Source organism: Lagopus muta, chromosome 3 (assembly GCF_023343835.1).
Source record: "Lagopus muta isolate bLagMut1 chromosome 3, bLagMut1 primary, whole genome shotgun sequence".
NCBI classification, from domain to species: domain Eukaryota; kingdom Metazoa; phylum Chordata; class Aves; order Galliformes; family Phasianidae; genus Lagopus; species Lagopus muta.
The window spans coordinates 16457070-16474590 of record NC_064435.1 but is presented as its reverse complement, the minus strand read 5'-3'; the positions used below and the strand labels follow the sequence as shown (position 1 = coordinate 16474590).

Here is a 17521-nt window from a genome sequence, read left to right as displayed (position 1 = left end):
TTCCTTGCCCTCTTTAAATGTGAAGAAAATGTACAACTTTTTTTTTTTTTTTTTTTTTTTTTTTTTTTTTTTTTTAACTTGAACTCATCCACTATCATGTTTGAATCTATATTGTAAGTCAGATCGGGAAGAAATCCAAGTAGCAAAAACATTGTACAGAGTGACAGTGAAGTACTTTCAGTTCTGACACTAACTCAGAAGAATATTAAAACTTGCATTTTGCTTCAAAGCACATGAAGGGGAGAAACTGCAAAGATCTGGAGAGACAAGATGGAGATGGTAGGAATTAAAATAACTAAAACTCATCTAGTCTAAAGTCTGCTCTGAATGGTTCTTGAAAACAGGACCAGAAAGGAATAGTCCACTGGCATAACTCATTGTTGTGGTAGATTGCCCTGTGAAGTCTTAACTGGTAAGTCTACCAATAGGTGTATCTCTTTCAGAGAAAAATATCAAGGAGGAAGTGAATATAAAAGTGGTACTTCATAAAAAGTGAAAGGCTTTTAAAAGTGATGCAAACAAGAAGAGTTTACACTGTACTATCACAGGAAAACACATACTTCTGTGCAGCACATAACACAATGTGAAGAATTCTATCCTGGGAAGTACTGAGTCTAAGATGTCTAGGAGAATGAAGTGCCAGCAAAAATGTCCAGTGGTGAGTGTAGCCTGTCACAGTAATTAAACAGACTAAAGCATTCTTTGTATTCAAAAACACTGTCTTGTAATTTGAATGACATGGCCTACTCAGCTGGAACCAGCCAAGTAATTTAGCTAATGTCAATAGCCCACAGTCTGACCTTTCGCATGTCAAGTGTTATGTAGTTCTTAGGCATGTAACTTTTATTAGATAAAGCACAATTACATAGATGCTATGAAAACCAAAAGAAACCCTTCATTACTAGCAGAAACAGCAGATCTAAACTTATACAGATACATTTGCATAGCACTTCATACACCTTAGTCAATGAACAACAGCTCAAAGCAGTCCACCAACTAATAAAAATCAGTCTGCAAGATGCTCTTTATGTCAGAGAACTTACCCACCTCAGCCCAAAACAAAGTTGGCATGTCCTGGGCTTTGGGAATGCCTGCCTACGAAGGATCACCTGAGACCAGACTCTAACAGCTAGACACACTTCTCCCAACCACTGACAACCCATTCTTCTGCAAGTAAAATACTTTTTTTACTTGTTAGTTCTCTTTGCATTAACACATTTGGAGCAAAGGTAATAAAAATCCATGAATTCGCATAGGTCCAACTGTTGCACAGTAATAATGTGTGCATCTTTTCTGTCCTGACCTAAACAAGAAATTGAAACTGAAGCAAAACAACTATGTAACTATATAAATGCATTGCTTATAGCTTATATGATTATATTCAGATACCGTGTCTAGTTCTAATGTTCATAATTCAACCAAGATGTAGATGAAGTGAAAAGAATTTATTAAAAAGTCACAAATATGACAAAAGTTTCAGAGTTTTACTTTAAATGAACAAGTCCAATGCATTTAGCTTAGCAGAGGGAAAACTAAGTAAGGGTGAGTTTATGAATCACACAAAATCAGAATCACAGAACTGTAGGGGTTGGAAGGGACCTCCAGAAATCTTTGAGTTCAATCCCCCAATAACAATTTTAAATCCCTTTAAAGAGAACAGAGAAAGAGAAATGTCATTAAGAAATCCTCAGTTTGGGATATAATCTGGAAGAGAGAAGCTGAGGATAAATATGCAGTTCTACAGCAAATTCAACTAATGTAATTTCAGGAATATATGCCATTTCCATTTATGTTATGTCAGAGATATAAGTAAATTCACACAAGCATTGGATATAGCTGAAACTGACATCTTTTTGAGTTCTTAGTACTTTGGTTACTGGAACATTCTATCATCCATTTTTGTGACACACATTTGTGGTCTGATCCCCATAATTAAAATCAATTGGAAGATTTATAACAACCTATCAGGCATATTGAAGTCAAACACTTGGAGTAAATCAAAGATGATACATTTAAAAAACAAATTTAATTTTTGTTTAGAGAAGTTGAAATTAGGCTTGATTTTACTGAAAAAAAATAAATTATTTGAGACTACATATGCTGCTACAATAATTACAAATAGACATCTGAAATATAAGAGAATATATTTTTAAAGTGTTTACATAGTATCTGGTGTAGGTTTATGTCTTTCCTAGCTAGACAGCAAGTTTAAGTTAAGACAGCTGTTTAAGGCAGGCATTAAGAAATTATTCTCTGAAAGACTGACAACCAAAATCAAACTAAATTAAACAATAAATTAATTAAAAAGAAAATATGGAAAGGGAAACTACAAGAACAAATAAAACAGAGGGATAGAGGGAGATTTAGTCCCTGCAATATTATGAAGAAATATTATATGTTTCTTGGACAAAAATATGTAGTTTGGGTCTGAATTCATTTTCATTTTTCACTTAATGAATCTCAGTTTCTTTTATACTGAGTGGAACAGTAAAGACAAATTTATCATACAGTCAAGCATGTATCACATTCTTCTTGGAAGGGAAGATATGGATTCACATCTATCCTTCAAATCTTATGGTTGAAGATTAATTTACATTCCAAGTAAGCCTCTGTCATGATCACATTCTTAAGTGTTACGGAGAAAGACAGGAATGGGACCAATTACTCATGCTATCAGGCTTCTGGGGAAAACAAAATATCCACAACATCCTGATATTTTGCCTACAGAGTACTATTCTGTTACCTGTATTGTAAGAAAAACAAAATGTAGTAAAACAAAACAGAACACTACTAGCCGATCTGTTAATTTTACTACTTTCTGTAGATGATAGCAAGAGGATATGCATCAAGATTTTCAGATCCAATCTCTTTCCAACTCAAAAAAAGAGTAACTTGGCAAAACCTAATCCATCTTGCTTCATTTCTAGGTTAGCAATATCTAATTTTACATATGCTCACGGGAAAGCATCATTTCAGGAAGCTAATTTTTCAGTAAAACTAATTCTTCAGTATTCATCATGGTCTGAGTTTACACACTGGATCATTGTGTTTGCCCTAGCTGGGAACATATCTTACTTGGACTCTGCTGTTGGATAAAAGCCAAAGCAATAAAACACAGACAGTTCTTCATGTGTCCTTCAGATGATATAAAATAACTCTTACCAGTGAAGAGTAAGGTAAGTGCTAATGGTATTTAGTGATACAGAAGATAATTAATTTTACCTTCAATTATTATGCTGTCTATGAATACAGTGCTAAGCAGTAAATGAGGAGATATATAGGCATTTGGTTAGTTTTAACTTTTTCATCTCCCTCAGAAGAAAAACAAGTAAAATGCATACAACTTTATAATTCAACCAATAGGTAATACATAAACAAAAATATAGAAGGTGACAGGAGACAGTTTCTCTTCAAAAGAATAGAAATAAGTAGATAGAATTCAGAGCTCTGAAGAAATAAGCCCAATTACTATTTACTGCAACTGCTCTGAATGCCAGTCTTGAAATTTTTCTTCCTGTGGCTACCACAGTTGTAATATATGTTTTAATCAGGATATAATTAATATTAATTTATCTCAACCTGTGCATAAGCATACCAAAACAGTATATCTAGCAGTAGTTTTTAAGTATTATTTTTAGCATTGTAATGGTGTATCCAGCCACAACATATAAGCATTGTACATGAATGACTTTATGATCAGAAGGGAGGGATAGGCTGAGCAGGCAAAGTGAACATTCTGTGCTGAACATAAGGGTGGGATTAGACTATAGTCCTTGCTGTTAGGGAAGACACAGCCTGTGGGTGAAGTATTTCACCCAACAAGATGGCACAGAACTGTTCTACAGGCCATTGTTAGAAATCTCAGAATCAGATACCTTCACCTTTATGGAAGACTTCAATTTCCCAGGTGTAAACTGGGGAAATCATACTGCCAAAATAAGCAATTCTGGGAAACTCCAGCATTTTGAAGATAACTTCATGTCAATGTGAACCATCTGCAAAATGTGCCCTCCTGATAGCGATTGAAATAGCAAAGGTCTTGTATGGGGTAGTGGCAGTAGGTGGCTTACTTGGTCACAGTAATCATGAACATAGTTAACTTCAAAATTTTTGGCATATGGAGAAAAAGGGGCAGAAGAGTTGCCACCATGGATTTAAAGTGAGCTTACTTTAAGCTACACAGGGTGCTAACTAGCAGTGCCCCTTGAGAATCAACTCTAAAAGATTTAAGGGTCTGTGAGAGCTGGGCACTTTTCAAGAAACACATTTTAAATGTCATAAATAAAATGAGCAGGCAAACCCTTTGTGTCCCAAGTCAAGCAAGTGGGGCCAGAATACCAACCTGCCTGAACAGAATCTCTCCTAGAACTAGGGCAGAAAAGAAAATATATGACCTCTGGAAGCAAGATCTGGCTTCATAGGGAGAGAGAGACAGAGAGCACAGAGATATAGTTCACATCCGCAGGAAGAAAACAAGAAAAGTCTAAGCTCATCTTGAGTTGATACAGGCCACCATGGCATCAGACATCAAAAAACCCCCCACCTTTTTCCAAGTAGGTCAACAGGAAGGAAGAGGAGGTTAAAGCAAAACATTGGACTGATACTTGGAGCAGATGGGTACCTAAAAGTTAAGGAGAAGGAAAAGGCAGGGGTCTTGAACATCTTTTTTTGCCTCAGTTTTCAAGATTAATGACAGATCTTGGTCTATCCAGATTTCAGAGTTGAATAGACCAAAATAGTTCCAGGGGCAATAAGTTTCCATCTATGGTCACTGAAATTGTAAGAGAACAGTTATACCAGTCCATGGGGCCTGACGGGATTCACCCCAGAGTGAATGCTGAAGGGCTTATTGGACACAAGAGCTGGACCCATTTCAAAAATTTAACAACGGTCTTGGTAGTCTGGGGAAGTCCTAGCTGACTGGAAGCTAGCCAGCATTATAACCACCTATAAGAAAAGTATGAGAGAAGACCCAGGAAACTGTAAGTTTAACCTCAGTTCCTGGAAGAGTTATGGAGAAGGCTGTGTTGGCAGTTAAAAAAGACAGAGTTATTACCGTGCATAGTCAATGTGACTTCATCAAAGTAATCTTCCACCTTAGTAATTTTCTTTTCTTCTATGATAAGGTCACTTTTTTTGTGGCTGGTGTGAAGATATTGGATGTAATCTTTCAGTAAGATTTTTGATACTGTCCCTCATGGCATCCTTATGATCAAGCTGTCTACCTCTGTAGTGAACAGATAGAAGTTATACTGGGTGATTAATTGGCTCAGTATCAGTACTCAAACTAAATGGGACTAATGTGACTGGTGAATGGTCACCAGCTGTGCTCCCCGAGGCTCAGTTCTAGGGCCAGTTCTGTTCAGCATTTTTATCAATTATCTAGATACAGGAGCAGAATGCATCCTCAGCATGCTTGCTAATAATACTGATAGGTGTTGTTGACTCCCTGAAGGGACAGAGGTTTTTCAGAGGAAACTATGTATACTGGAGCATTGGACAATTAGTAGCAACACAAAGTTCAACAAAGGTTTCTGCACATGGGATGGAGGTACAGTCCAGGAGATGACTGGCTGAGAGCAGCTCAGGAGAAAGAGATCCGAGGATGATTGTCAACAGCAGGCTCAACTTGAGTCACAGTATGCTTTTGCAGCTGAGAGGGCAAATCACATTTTAGTGTGCCTTAAGCATAGCAACCCAGTCAAAGGAGTTGATTCTCTCACTGTATGTGGTGTTGGTATGGGTTCACTTTGACTGTTGTGTTCAGGATGGTATAGTCCTTCAGTGTGTCCAGCTAAGCTGGTAAAGGTGTTGGTAGGATGTCCTATGGGAAGAGGAGGCTGAGAACACTAGAGCTATCTTGTCTGGAGAAAAGATGGCTATGAGGTGACTTCATACACTCTAAAACTTTATAAGGGAAGAGCTCCATGGTATTCCATACCCACAGGCAAACTAGTACAAGTCCTCAATCAGTATATGTAATGATAGTCATTAACGTTATGTAACATTAGACCAGCAGGACAAAACGTGCTTTTAATAAATTCAGTACAGTTCACTTATACAATTTGAAATTGGCCTAAATTTAAGTCATCTAACCAATCCCATCGCAACAATCTCTAATGCAGTAAGTGATAAATATATACTTAATTTCAGCTGCTACATAGCATTTAAAAGACAATTTGAACTCATAAATAAGGTATTTTTAGGTATATATGTTCTGTTTGAAAGCATATTATAATGCCTTTTTAACATCCTTATCTCCTGAATTATATATTGAAAACAAAACATACATTCATAGAAACTACTATTACTCACTGTTATAAGTGATGTTAAATCCACGTCCTGACATTGAATGGTCAGCTTGAAATTCCAGACGTAAGATATGACCATTACTGGTAAGATGAGAAGGAACTTCAGCACCAGTAAATGTTCCTATTATGGGGGAATCTGGAGAGTCACCATCTTTAACAGCAAGGAAGTCAAACTGAGATTCCAAGTCAAAATCATTAAAAGAAAGATGGATTCGGCTTCCAGGCTCTGAAATAATTGTCCAGATACAATTTAAATTATTCCCATATCCTTCTGGATAATCAGGTGAAAGTACAGTTCCCATAGGTGCAGTGAAATTAGAAAGGCAAGGAACTGCCAAAAAAGAGAGAAAGAAGTTAGACAACAGAAACAAATATTTTAAGAAGCATTTACTTTATTATAAGGCTTTGTATGAGATATTTAAACATGCTTACTATTTCAACTGAATAATTCAATATTTGCTGTGATCTGGCGTGAAGATAGGAAGTTTTTTTGTATCTTCTTATTACCTTTCCTTCCATAAAACTACCTCTCAAGCAGAGACTTCATGTAATAAGGAACATCCTCATTGCATCAGAAACCTATGCTAGTTCTTACAGTACTCATGTACTTCTTAACCAGTTGGCAGCAGTTATTATTTTCATTAGGTAACTGTTTAGATGAACAGACCTGTCATTGATAACATTGAAGAGACAGAAGGTCAGCTGCCCTTATTGTTTGTTTTTCGCACAGAAGCGTAAGATAATAACTACTCTCACAGGGATAACAGAATTGTGTTGCTATTATCAGGACAATATTTTATATTCAGTCATTCCTGTTGAAACATAATAAACTGCAAGGATGAAAATAAATGATCATACTCTGAATATATTTGATCTGTATTACTTTAGTGAAAATCATAGAATCAGAACCATACGGGTTGGAAGGAGCCTCTGGAGGTCACCTAGTCCATCTCCTCTGCTAAATCAGGTTCCTTAGAGTAAGGAAAGTATCCTGGTGGGTTTTGAGTACCACCAGGTACTCAAGAGAAGGAGACTGCAAACCCTCTGGGCAGTCTGTTCCAGTACTCTGTGATCCACATGGAAAAGTTCTTTTCAGTGTTCACATGGAACATCCCATGTTCCAATTTGTTCCTCTTGCCCCTTGTCCTGTCACTGGGCAAAGCTGAAAAAAGCCAGACCTTATCCTGCTCTTAAGATATTCGTAAGTTTCCCTCTGTATTCTCCAGGCTAAACAGTCCCAAGACTTTTAGCTTTTCCCAGTAAGGGCCATGCTTAAGGCCTCTAATCATCTTTGTCACCATCTATTGGATTTTCTCCAGCAGTACCCAGTCTTTTTTGAACTGGGGAGATCAGAACTGGACACATTACTGTACTTGTGGCCTCACTTGGTCAGAGTGTTAAAAAAGAAATTACAGATACTTATCATAACATTAGCTTATTTATACTGTATAATGCAAATGATAGAGCTATGATCATTTAAGTAGTATATTACGTTCAGATATATGTGGAAAAATCTGTAAATAATTTAAACATCTAATTACAGTTCAGCAACTGCTAATCTACAGAATTTATCAAAGTAGCTGCAAAAAGTGTATTGTACGTAAAAAATCTATAGATTCCTATTAGAAAGCCAATAATAAATTACTATGCCACACCATGTAAAGATAATACAATTAATATTAAAAGAGAAAAAAAAAAAGTATTTTTTAGTTCTAGAATTTCTACTGAGAATAGCCTCTAGGGAAATCAACTACTGACAAAAACAAATTCATTCTATCAGCAGAATTGGTTGCATATTGTTAACCTTTCAATCATGGAAATTATTATATATAAAGAAAAATGTTTCAGAATATTATGCGTTTCAAAATAATAACAAAAATTTTGATACATACAAATACAAATTGGTATGTTTGCAGACCACTGGTTGTTTTCTTGGCAAATTATAGATTTCTCTCCAATTAATTCAAATCCAAAATGACACTCAAATCTTAAAACATCCCGATTGGAAAATCCATCCCCTTCTCTGATGCCATACAACGGTGTTCCAGGATCACCACAACTTTCTTTTTCAATTTCTGTTGAAATAAATAAAGAATTTAATTGTAGAAGAAAAAAGACAAACTCTCCGTGAGTATATGCTCATGTACAGAACATAAAAGTTACTGAAATATGCCACTAAGTCTGATTCTATTCCATGCTTTCTTATGAAGGTAATTCTGTAAAAGGATTTCAGAAAAGTCAGAGTTCTTTGTGTTTATAGAGTATTTTAAATTGAAAACAAATGAGAGAAATTACTTCTACTTATTTTTTTTTTTTTTAAGGCAAAAATTGTATCAAGCAAAATACGACATGCTTAACTCTTAAAATTAAAAATGGACAGCAGTACCTCACTGTGCCCAATACAATTCACATTCCATTAGAGCTGAAACTCATAAGCCAACAAAAAGGGGAAGGAAAAACAAAGGAGAGATTAGTAATATAAAAAGAACTGCCCAAATTCAAAGAAGGCAATAAATAAATAAGTATACATGTGCCTGCATACACATTATTCACATTCATATGTACAAAAACACTATGTAAACATATGAAGACATAACTTTTCTATTCTCTAATAAAATTTTATGTCTAATACAATTTTCATGCATATGCATGTCACAAGTGCATCAGAGAGCTTAGGCTGGAAGGGAGCTGACGCAGTTTTTAGGCTAGAATCTTCTGGGTCAGAATCTCCCCAAAAATGCATATTTCTAATAGAAGTTAAAGTTGGTCTGCAGAAAATATCCTAAAAGTGATGTAAGCTTTTGAATTTTACCTTAAATGTTGATGAGACTGTCAGTATCAAACAAAGAATATACAACTGTTAATTGCCAAAGGAACATAAAATTTTCCTAAGTTGTCTGAAGAGATTAATAATATTCTAAATACCTAAGTCATTCCACATTCTATCTGGGGAAAAAAAAATTTAGCATTCTACAAATCAGGTGTCCAGTAAGTAATTACACCAAGTGAAATTACAGAAATTTCTCACGGTATATAAGCAAGACAGTAAATATTTTTGTATCTACTTCTATTTATTCACTTTTGGGGCTACTGTTCTGATGTAGCTAGGCCAATGGTTTTCTCTAATTATTGCAACAGCTGTTCCAAAATTACTGCCTTCTATTTTATTACGTTGGTTCACAATGCAGAGTGAAATGTTGCTTTTATGTCAGTAGAGGTTGAACCTTCCCACAAATATGCTGTTAAATGTTATTGTTGTGATGGATGGCAGCAGAGGGGCAGTCTTACAAAATGGCTTCTGATGTGGAAGTACATATGAAGCAAAGGTGTAGAACTAAATGCCTCCATGCAGAAAAAATTGCACTCACTGACATTCATTGTCACTTGCTTAACATTTACAATGACCAAACAGTGCACGTGAGCACAGTGAGGTAGTGGGTGGTGCAGTTCAGCTACGGTGACAACTACATGAAAGACAAGCCACTTTCCCATTGCCAGACATAACCATCACATGACAAGATGAAAAGCATCTTGATCAGCTGGTGAATATGGTGAAAAACTCTGTTCTGTAGCTTAAAATTGTTACTGAGCTCTCTGTATCTGTTGTATTTTCTACAGAAATAAATAAGAGGCATTACTTTGGAGTTAGCTAAGTATTTTATTCTAAGTAGTAAGAGTTTCTATGACTTTTGTTACATTTAATGAATACAAATGCATGAAATTGATAGAGTGAGCTTTTTTCATCTTGTCTTCTACCAGACATCTTAACTAGGAAGGCTTAAAGGAATTCTTAAATATCCAGAAATTCTTAGGTGGATTATAATTATTGATAGGAGTTAGTTGGGAAACACATTTCTTCTTTACGTTATTTATTGTATGTGAGAGACTACATACATAATCTTATCTTTTGTTTTAATAAATGGAATTAAATTGAACAAAATGTTAATTCATTTAAAGCTGTCATTCAAATAAGTCATCCATAAACTCTGGCCATATTTATCTATGTTTATAGAAATCTTTCCTTTATTACTTTAATCTTTTCTGCACAATTGCTTACATATTGCACTCTGTAAAATTCATATTAGCATTAGTTCATTTCTGAGTTTGTAACAGAATTGTTTTCTGTCATCACATAATTCTCTCTGACAGTAGAAATTATTGGGTTTTTTTTTTTTTTTGGGCTTACGTGCAAATAGCTTCTGGATTTGTATACAGAATGGTAATAAACTTTCTCTGAAAGAGACAAAAAAAAAAAAACGTTTACTAGGCCTTTGTCAGATAATAACATTTCACATAACATGATTTTAGGACAAAGCATTTCTTCAGCTTTGCTTGAATTCACTAAAAGGAGCAAATTCATATTTTTTTTTTACTGCTAGTGCTACAGCTGTGCTTCAGCATCCCCGCTTTGAATATATTTCAATAACTGAATTTTGCCTCAGCATAGCCTGTTGAACTTGCACTAATTCCTCATTGCAGATAATATGTTTGTATTAAAAATATATATTTTATGTCTGATTAAGTTAAACAGGCAATGTACTTTAATGTAGCTCACTGAATAATGTCATCATTAAAACTTCATTTTTTAAACAAAACGATTATTGGAAACTTCATCATGATTCAAAAAATAGCTGAGAGAAACAAAAGGCATTATTTCATGGAATATAGCTTAATTTTCATATGATGAAATGAAGCTTTCATATACATATCAAAGCTGCAATTCACAGAAAAGTTGTTAGAGAGTATATTTTAGCAGTTTCAGTATTATTATGTTTTCTATTTTTAAGGGATGTTGCTTGATTTAAGTATTTGGAATAAGTATTTCATGTGTAACAACTATTTTTGAATAGTCATAAGTCCACTTAAAGACTTATTAGATTTTCAATTCATGCTGGATCCAATGAGAGATGGCTACGATTTTGTAATCCAAAATCCAATATTATTAGTTATTCCCGAGAAAAACCAACAAATTATGTTAGATTATGAGATGGCCATTTCTTTCTTTGTATTCTGCATAAAAACAAGCAAACAAAAAAAGCCCACATATCTATGTGTAATGATAATTAGGTTGTTAAATATGTTAATGAGTTAGGCGGGATCCTCTCAGGTTTAAAGCATTTAAGAACAGCAACAAAAATAAAATCAGTTTGTTTTCAGAAATTATTTCAAATTTCCATAGGAAATATAAAAATCAAAAGGTACAATCTGTTACAAACTTAGTTAACATCATAAGATAGAGATGTACTAATGGTTTCAGCACAATTCCTTCTCTCCCTGTTATTCCCACATCCTGTTTCTAAGGCCAGTGTCTTATATTGGGAACTGTAGAAGAGGATGGGAGTCAGCTATAGCTAAAATATGCAGGCCGCTCAAAAAGTAATGCCTCCTATTTATTTACAGGGAAACCACAACAGAGCACAGTGACACTTCTTGATAAATTCTCAGCTACAAAACACTGTTTTTTTGTGGTTTTTTTTTTTTTTTTTTTTTTTTAAAAGATAAATCCCATCATTAACCAATTTGCACAAATTATTTGATCAAGACTGTTCATTTCATGGCGTGACAAATGTACATGACCATCCAGAAAATGTCTTATCTTTCATACTGCCGCCGCCACTACTGAAATGCACCACTGTCATGGTTCGGTCTAGTTCTGTGACTCTTTAACTCCCAGTATATTACATGATGTTATGATGTGGAATATCAATCAAAAATCATAAAACCACGACACCCACCCACTACCTCACTGTGCTCACGTGGGTTGTTTGGTCTTCAAAAATGTTCAGTGTCAACGAATGGGTGCAGTTTTTTTTCCACATGGAGGAATTCAATTTTACACTTTTGCTTCATGCATACTTCCATAACAATTACTATTTTGTAAGACTGCCCCTCTGCCGCTATATCTCAAAAAGACAATATTTAACAGCATATTTGTGGGAAAGTTCAACCTCTACTGACATACCACCAACATCTGCTTCTGACATCTTATAGAATCATAGAATCCTTAGAGTTGGAAGGGTCCTCTGAAGGTCATCTAGTCCAACCACCCTGCACAGTGAACAGGAACACCAAGCTACATCTCCAGGAACGGGGCATCAGCCACATCGCTATGCAACTAGTTCCAGTGCCTTACCACCCTCACTGTGAAAGTCTTGGGCCATTAGCATAAAAGGAGACATTAATTTCAGAGCGCTCCCTGGCTTTCCATATATTCCTTCAAAGTATCCGTACCATGAGAATGCTGATGTGGAATGACCTTAGACGTTAAAGTAATTTTTTTTTCAAAAAAAAAAAGATTGACTGATGTTGAAAATGCTTAGGATACTTATTATTTTTGGAATCTTGGTAAAACAAAACAGGTAACTTTGTGACCCAAAGCACTGAAGCAAGTTTATCACTGTAAATATATTTCCTAACAAGAACCATCTGTAAGACAATTCACTATAGAGGAAAAAAACAACAACAACAACAAATAAAAACACCTTCACCACAAGATATATAGTGTAAATATGTAATTTGAATAAAAATCAAAATCATTTTTCTATTCTGTGCTTTGCACTGAGGAATTGTGTACATTTCTAATCAGTGATTAACTGAGAGTCAAAAGGTACCAGTACAATAATATCATTATAAGAAAGCCTTTTTCCTCTTATTCTCTATTTTTTGTGAAGGACACACATATTCTAAAGGTGAATAAATGGGCCCAAGGGAAAACAAATATTCACTTACTATACAAATGCATTTTGACAGAGAGGCACTGAAGTTAGGACTTGTCTATTTTATGCCTTCTGTAATTTAAGGGAAAATAAAAGAGAAGAATTTGATCCTTATGAAGGAAAATAATTCTGAAAGAAAAGATATTACTCCTTCACAGTGGAAAAGTGAATTCTAAAGACTTGAAATGTCTTCAGCAGAGATGCAAAGAAATCTGTAATACTTAATGAAAGCATTTATTAATCAAATACCAATTTATCTTTAACATTTTAGCGTAGGGTTTTTTTTTTTTCCACTGACCACTGATAAACAGAAGTAAAACAAAAAATTAAAAAACTTCTTGAGTTTGATTCTAAAAAAATGAAAATATTTTTTATTTGTTTGATATTAGAATTTTCTATGGCAAAAGCTGCAAGCACTCAATGTTGGACATACCGGCATATTGGAAGACAATTGGGAAAAATACATATGATCACACTTCCAAGCACATCGGTATATACAATTTATATGCACAAAATTGATTCATATCATGTATCTAATTTGGTTGTGAAATTACCATAACAATATTCACAGTGTGGGACTTTGCTACTCAAAAACCTAAGAGATATTATATATTTGTAAAACTTCTGTTCACAAAGCACAAGGTAATCAGCAACAGTATAATCATCTGTCTTATCTTGAACATTAGAAGTTAATCATACAGAGAAACGCACTCAAAAAGCATAATGCAGGAAAACAAAGAGCTTATGGAATACAAGCATATTTTTATTATTGTCAATTAGGATGATAAACAATGCAGGGAACAGGTAATCATGCCATATGTCTTCAAGTTAATTTATGCTCAAGATGAATCTTAAAGACACATAACAGTTAAACAATTCTGAATTTGTTTCAGAAAACTATAGATTTTGCTTTCCGGTTTACAGGGGAAAAGAGTAGATTAGGCGTAGTCATATTTACATGAAATAGAAGTTAAACACTGCCATGATAAGCAAACAAAACAGAAAGAACCTTCAGTGACCTCGCAGATTACATCTTCTATGAATACTACTATGTTTGTAAGTCATTTCCTATAAAAGGAAAACTTCTGTTTATTGACCATTCTGGTTACAGCATGAGTACTTTTAAATGTGAAGGATGGAATTCATTTATAAAAGAAAAAGTTTGTTATCATGTGATGTTTGAGCTTTATTTTAAATGGTATCAACAGTTTTGCTTAATTCTAGCCATGAAATTCCTTTCTATTGATTTTATGTTTTAGAAATACATAAAAGAATTGCCACACTGATCACTATTAAATATTAACAATTTATTTAGCCTCAGTTCTAATCACAGTAAGTTTCATGTGTCTTGCCTTCACTTTAACTTGTTTTTTAGAAAGACATGCCAGTAAAGAGCAAGCATGAGGAGGGGAAATGAATTCTGCATATAGCGTAAAAAACACAAGCTCAGTAGTATACTGATAGTAAAATTATATTCAACAATAACAAGAAAGGAGATATGAAGTTATTCAGAAGAAGCATCTATTCTTTCCTTGGCTCTTTTTCTTCCTGTATTGTTGGCAGTAACCTTCTGCATGCTTACTGAACTGCATCAGATCACAGGTTTAATGACCACACAAATGGAAAGACTAGAATTTTACCATCTCACCAAGGAAAATAATGAGTAGCTAACTAAGAGAGGGTAATGGGGGTCACTTAAGAAAAATTCAGATGAAATTCCTCTGAGAATGTATGGGAGAAAGAAAAAAAAAAAAAAAAAAAAAGGTAGATAACACTGTGAGTAATATTTCACATAAATCAAATGCAACCAACATTTATAGTTTAAGGAAAAACTAGTTAAAGCCATTATCCATGACAAGATTTTTCATGTGGACAGACATCACATCTGTATTATTTTGAATTTACCTATTTTTTCGTTATAAGCATGAAGTACTTCATAATTATCATGGAATCATAGAATATCCTGACTTGGAAGAGACCTACAGGGATCACTGAGTTCAACTCCTGGCTCCACACAGGGCCATCCAAAATTCAAATCCTACATGTGAGAACATTGTCCAAAACGCTTCCTGAAATTCAGCAGGCCTGGTGCCATGACAACTGCACTTGGGAGCCTGTTCCAGAGCCTAACTTCTCCCTTGGTGAAGAAAGTCTTCCTAATATCCAATCTGAAATGATATTTTATTCTATATTGAATTTACCTACAGTCCTAATGGTTATACACACTTTCTTCTTTTCCTATTCAGTGAGATTTTCTGTCTTTCCAAGCTGAGTTATTTACTCATCAGCTGGCAAAAAATTTGGCTCAGGTAATAAGTGAGCCTTGTGGAGCTTTACAGAATGAGTGCACCTCCAAGAACCAAATTGCTCTTTTAAATTAGGTATGGCAATGAAGTGTTTTCTGCACAGTTTTATCCATACTGATAGTTTAAAAGTATCATGGGACTTCTCAGTTGTATAACAGTTTGCAAAAGCTGAGGTTCAGGCATGTATATTTTGGAGAAAAGTTAAAATATGGTTGTATATATAAATTAAACTAATGCAAATAAATAGCAATGGTTCAAAACAAATGAAACACTCCTCACCCCCCAAACACACACACACAAAATCCTCACAAAACAACAAAGAAAATGTTTAAATACCTTCAACTCTAAGTTACATCTTTACTACTCTTAGAATCATAGAATCATTCAGTTTGGAAAAGACCTCTAAAACTATCTAGTTCAACCATCAAAACCTCACCACCATACTGACTGTATCCATCAGCGCTACATCTCCACTTCTCTTGAACACCTCCATGGACAGCGACTCCAACACTACCCTGTGCAGTCTTTTCCAAAACTTCATCACTCTTCCTGAGAAGAATTTTTTCCTAATATCATAGAATGATTTGGGTTGGATGGTACCCTCAAGATCATCTAGTTCCAACCCCCTGCTACAGGCAGGGACATCTCCCTCCAGACCAGGTTGCTCAAATCCCTATCCAGTCTGGTCTTGAAAGTCTCCAGGGCAGCATCCACAACCTCACTTAGCACTCTTTTCCAGTGTCTCACCACTCCCACAGTAAAGAATTTCTTCCTAATGTCTAGTCTGTCTACTCTCTTCCAGTCTGTAGCCATACCCTGTAGCTACATGCCCTTATAAAAAGTTCCTCCCCAGCTCTCCTGTCTGTAGTCCTCTTCAGGTTCTGGAAGGTCACCATAAGGTTTCCCTGGAGCCTTCTCTTCACCAGACTGAAGAGCCCCAACTCTCTCAGCTTTTCTCCATGAGGGATGTGCTCAAGCACTCTTATCATCAACCAGTGATATTTGACCCAAACCCCTCCTGACCAAATTTGAAGCAATTACCTTCTGTTCTATCACTAGTTACCTGAAAGAAGGCTGATCCTCACTTCATATATAGAATAGTTTTTGAAATTTAATTCAGGAGGATATTTCTTTTTCCACAAACTTTCAAAATACATATTTAAAATTACAGACACCAGGAAGATTTAAAAATTCTCTGGCATTGTACTGTTTTCATAGTATGTTATGTTTGCTCTCATTAATACACTCATCTTGGACTGAAGGAACTGCATTTGATTGAAATTAACTAGTTTCTGGGAGCCTTTCCTTTTTTCCAAGAACATTCAGTTCTTCAACTTAACCAGACAAAAGATGGATTATTGAGTAATTTATAGGAAGTTTCACACAACTGTCAACATTGCATTTTAAAGGTGGAAATACAATTCTGGATTCTACGCATCAAAAAGAAAATAATTTTGATAAACACGGAAAATATCTTTCAATTCTCTCACTTCTCCCTTAATCTAACTTTTAATAGCAGGCAACTATGCTTTTAGTTTTACTTATGGGACTACAGAAATTAAGCAAAAGCAAAAAAGAATAAGTGAAAAAATATTATTAAGGAATCTTATCTAAATCTGCTATACTTCACAATAGCAGTTACAAAGTGAAGAAACAAAATATCCCTCAGTCCACAGATTACTTTTTGGGTCTGTCAAAGAGAAATGACAAAGTGAACAAGTGTCCTCAGTCAATAAAATATTTGCGAGAGAAATGCCAAAAACACAAAAACATTACAGGAAGAAATATACTAACAAAAATTCCATAGTACCTTCTTAGATTATCTCCCAAATTCTTGACTTTGAGCATCTTTCTTGAGGAAAAACATAACTGGAAGCAAAAGCTACAGCCACATTCACAATCTGCATTCTTTGAGTATGGCAATAGTCACAGTTAGGAGAAATGACAGAAAATTTATATTAAGACAGAAACCCATATATTAACAGTTATTAATTCAGTAATTTCTGTGCTTGAATTCTCTTTTCGTAAGTTCTGTATAACTCAGTGTTCTGTATAAATTTTGTTAACTTCGACAATTTAAAATGAGAGGTTTTGTTCCACATACTAAATCACTTGATTTCAAAGAGATAAGTTCAAGCACATTGTTAACCACAACAAAGAAACAAGCTGAAGATAATGTAGTCCTCCA

The 17521-nt window shown here is 34.8% G+C and overlaps 1 protein-coding gene across 5 annotated transcripts in view; it reads right to left on the bottom strand.

The window, feature by feature from the left end:
* CSMD3 (CUB and Sushi multiple domains 3) overlaps nucleotides 1–17521 on the bottom strand; it is a 528421-nt gene that overhangs the window by 206090 nt on the left and 304810 nt on the right. For all 5 annotated transcript variants that reach the window (XM_048939546.1, XM_048939547.1, XM_048939548.1 and 2 more), the window contains 2 exons: nucleotides 8204–8386; nucleotides 6316–6642 (listed from right to left, as the gene is read on the bottom strand). In XM_048939546.1, coding sequence (XP_048795503.1) covers nucleotides 6316–6642; nucleotides 8204–8386 — 510 coding nt within the window. The remainder of the gene's footprint in view (nucleotides 1–6315; nucleotides 6643–8203; nucleotides 8387–17521) is intronic.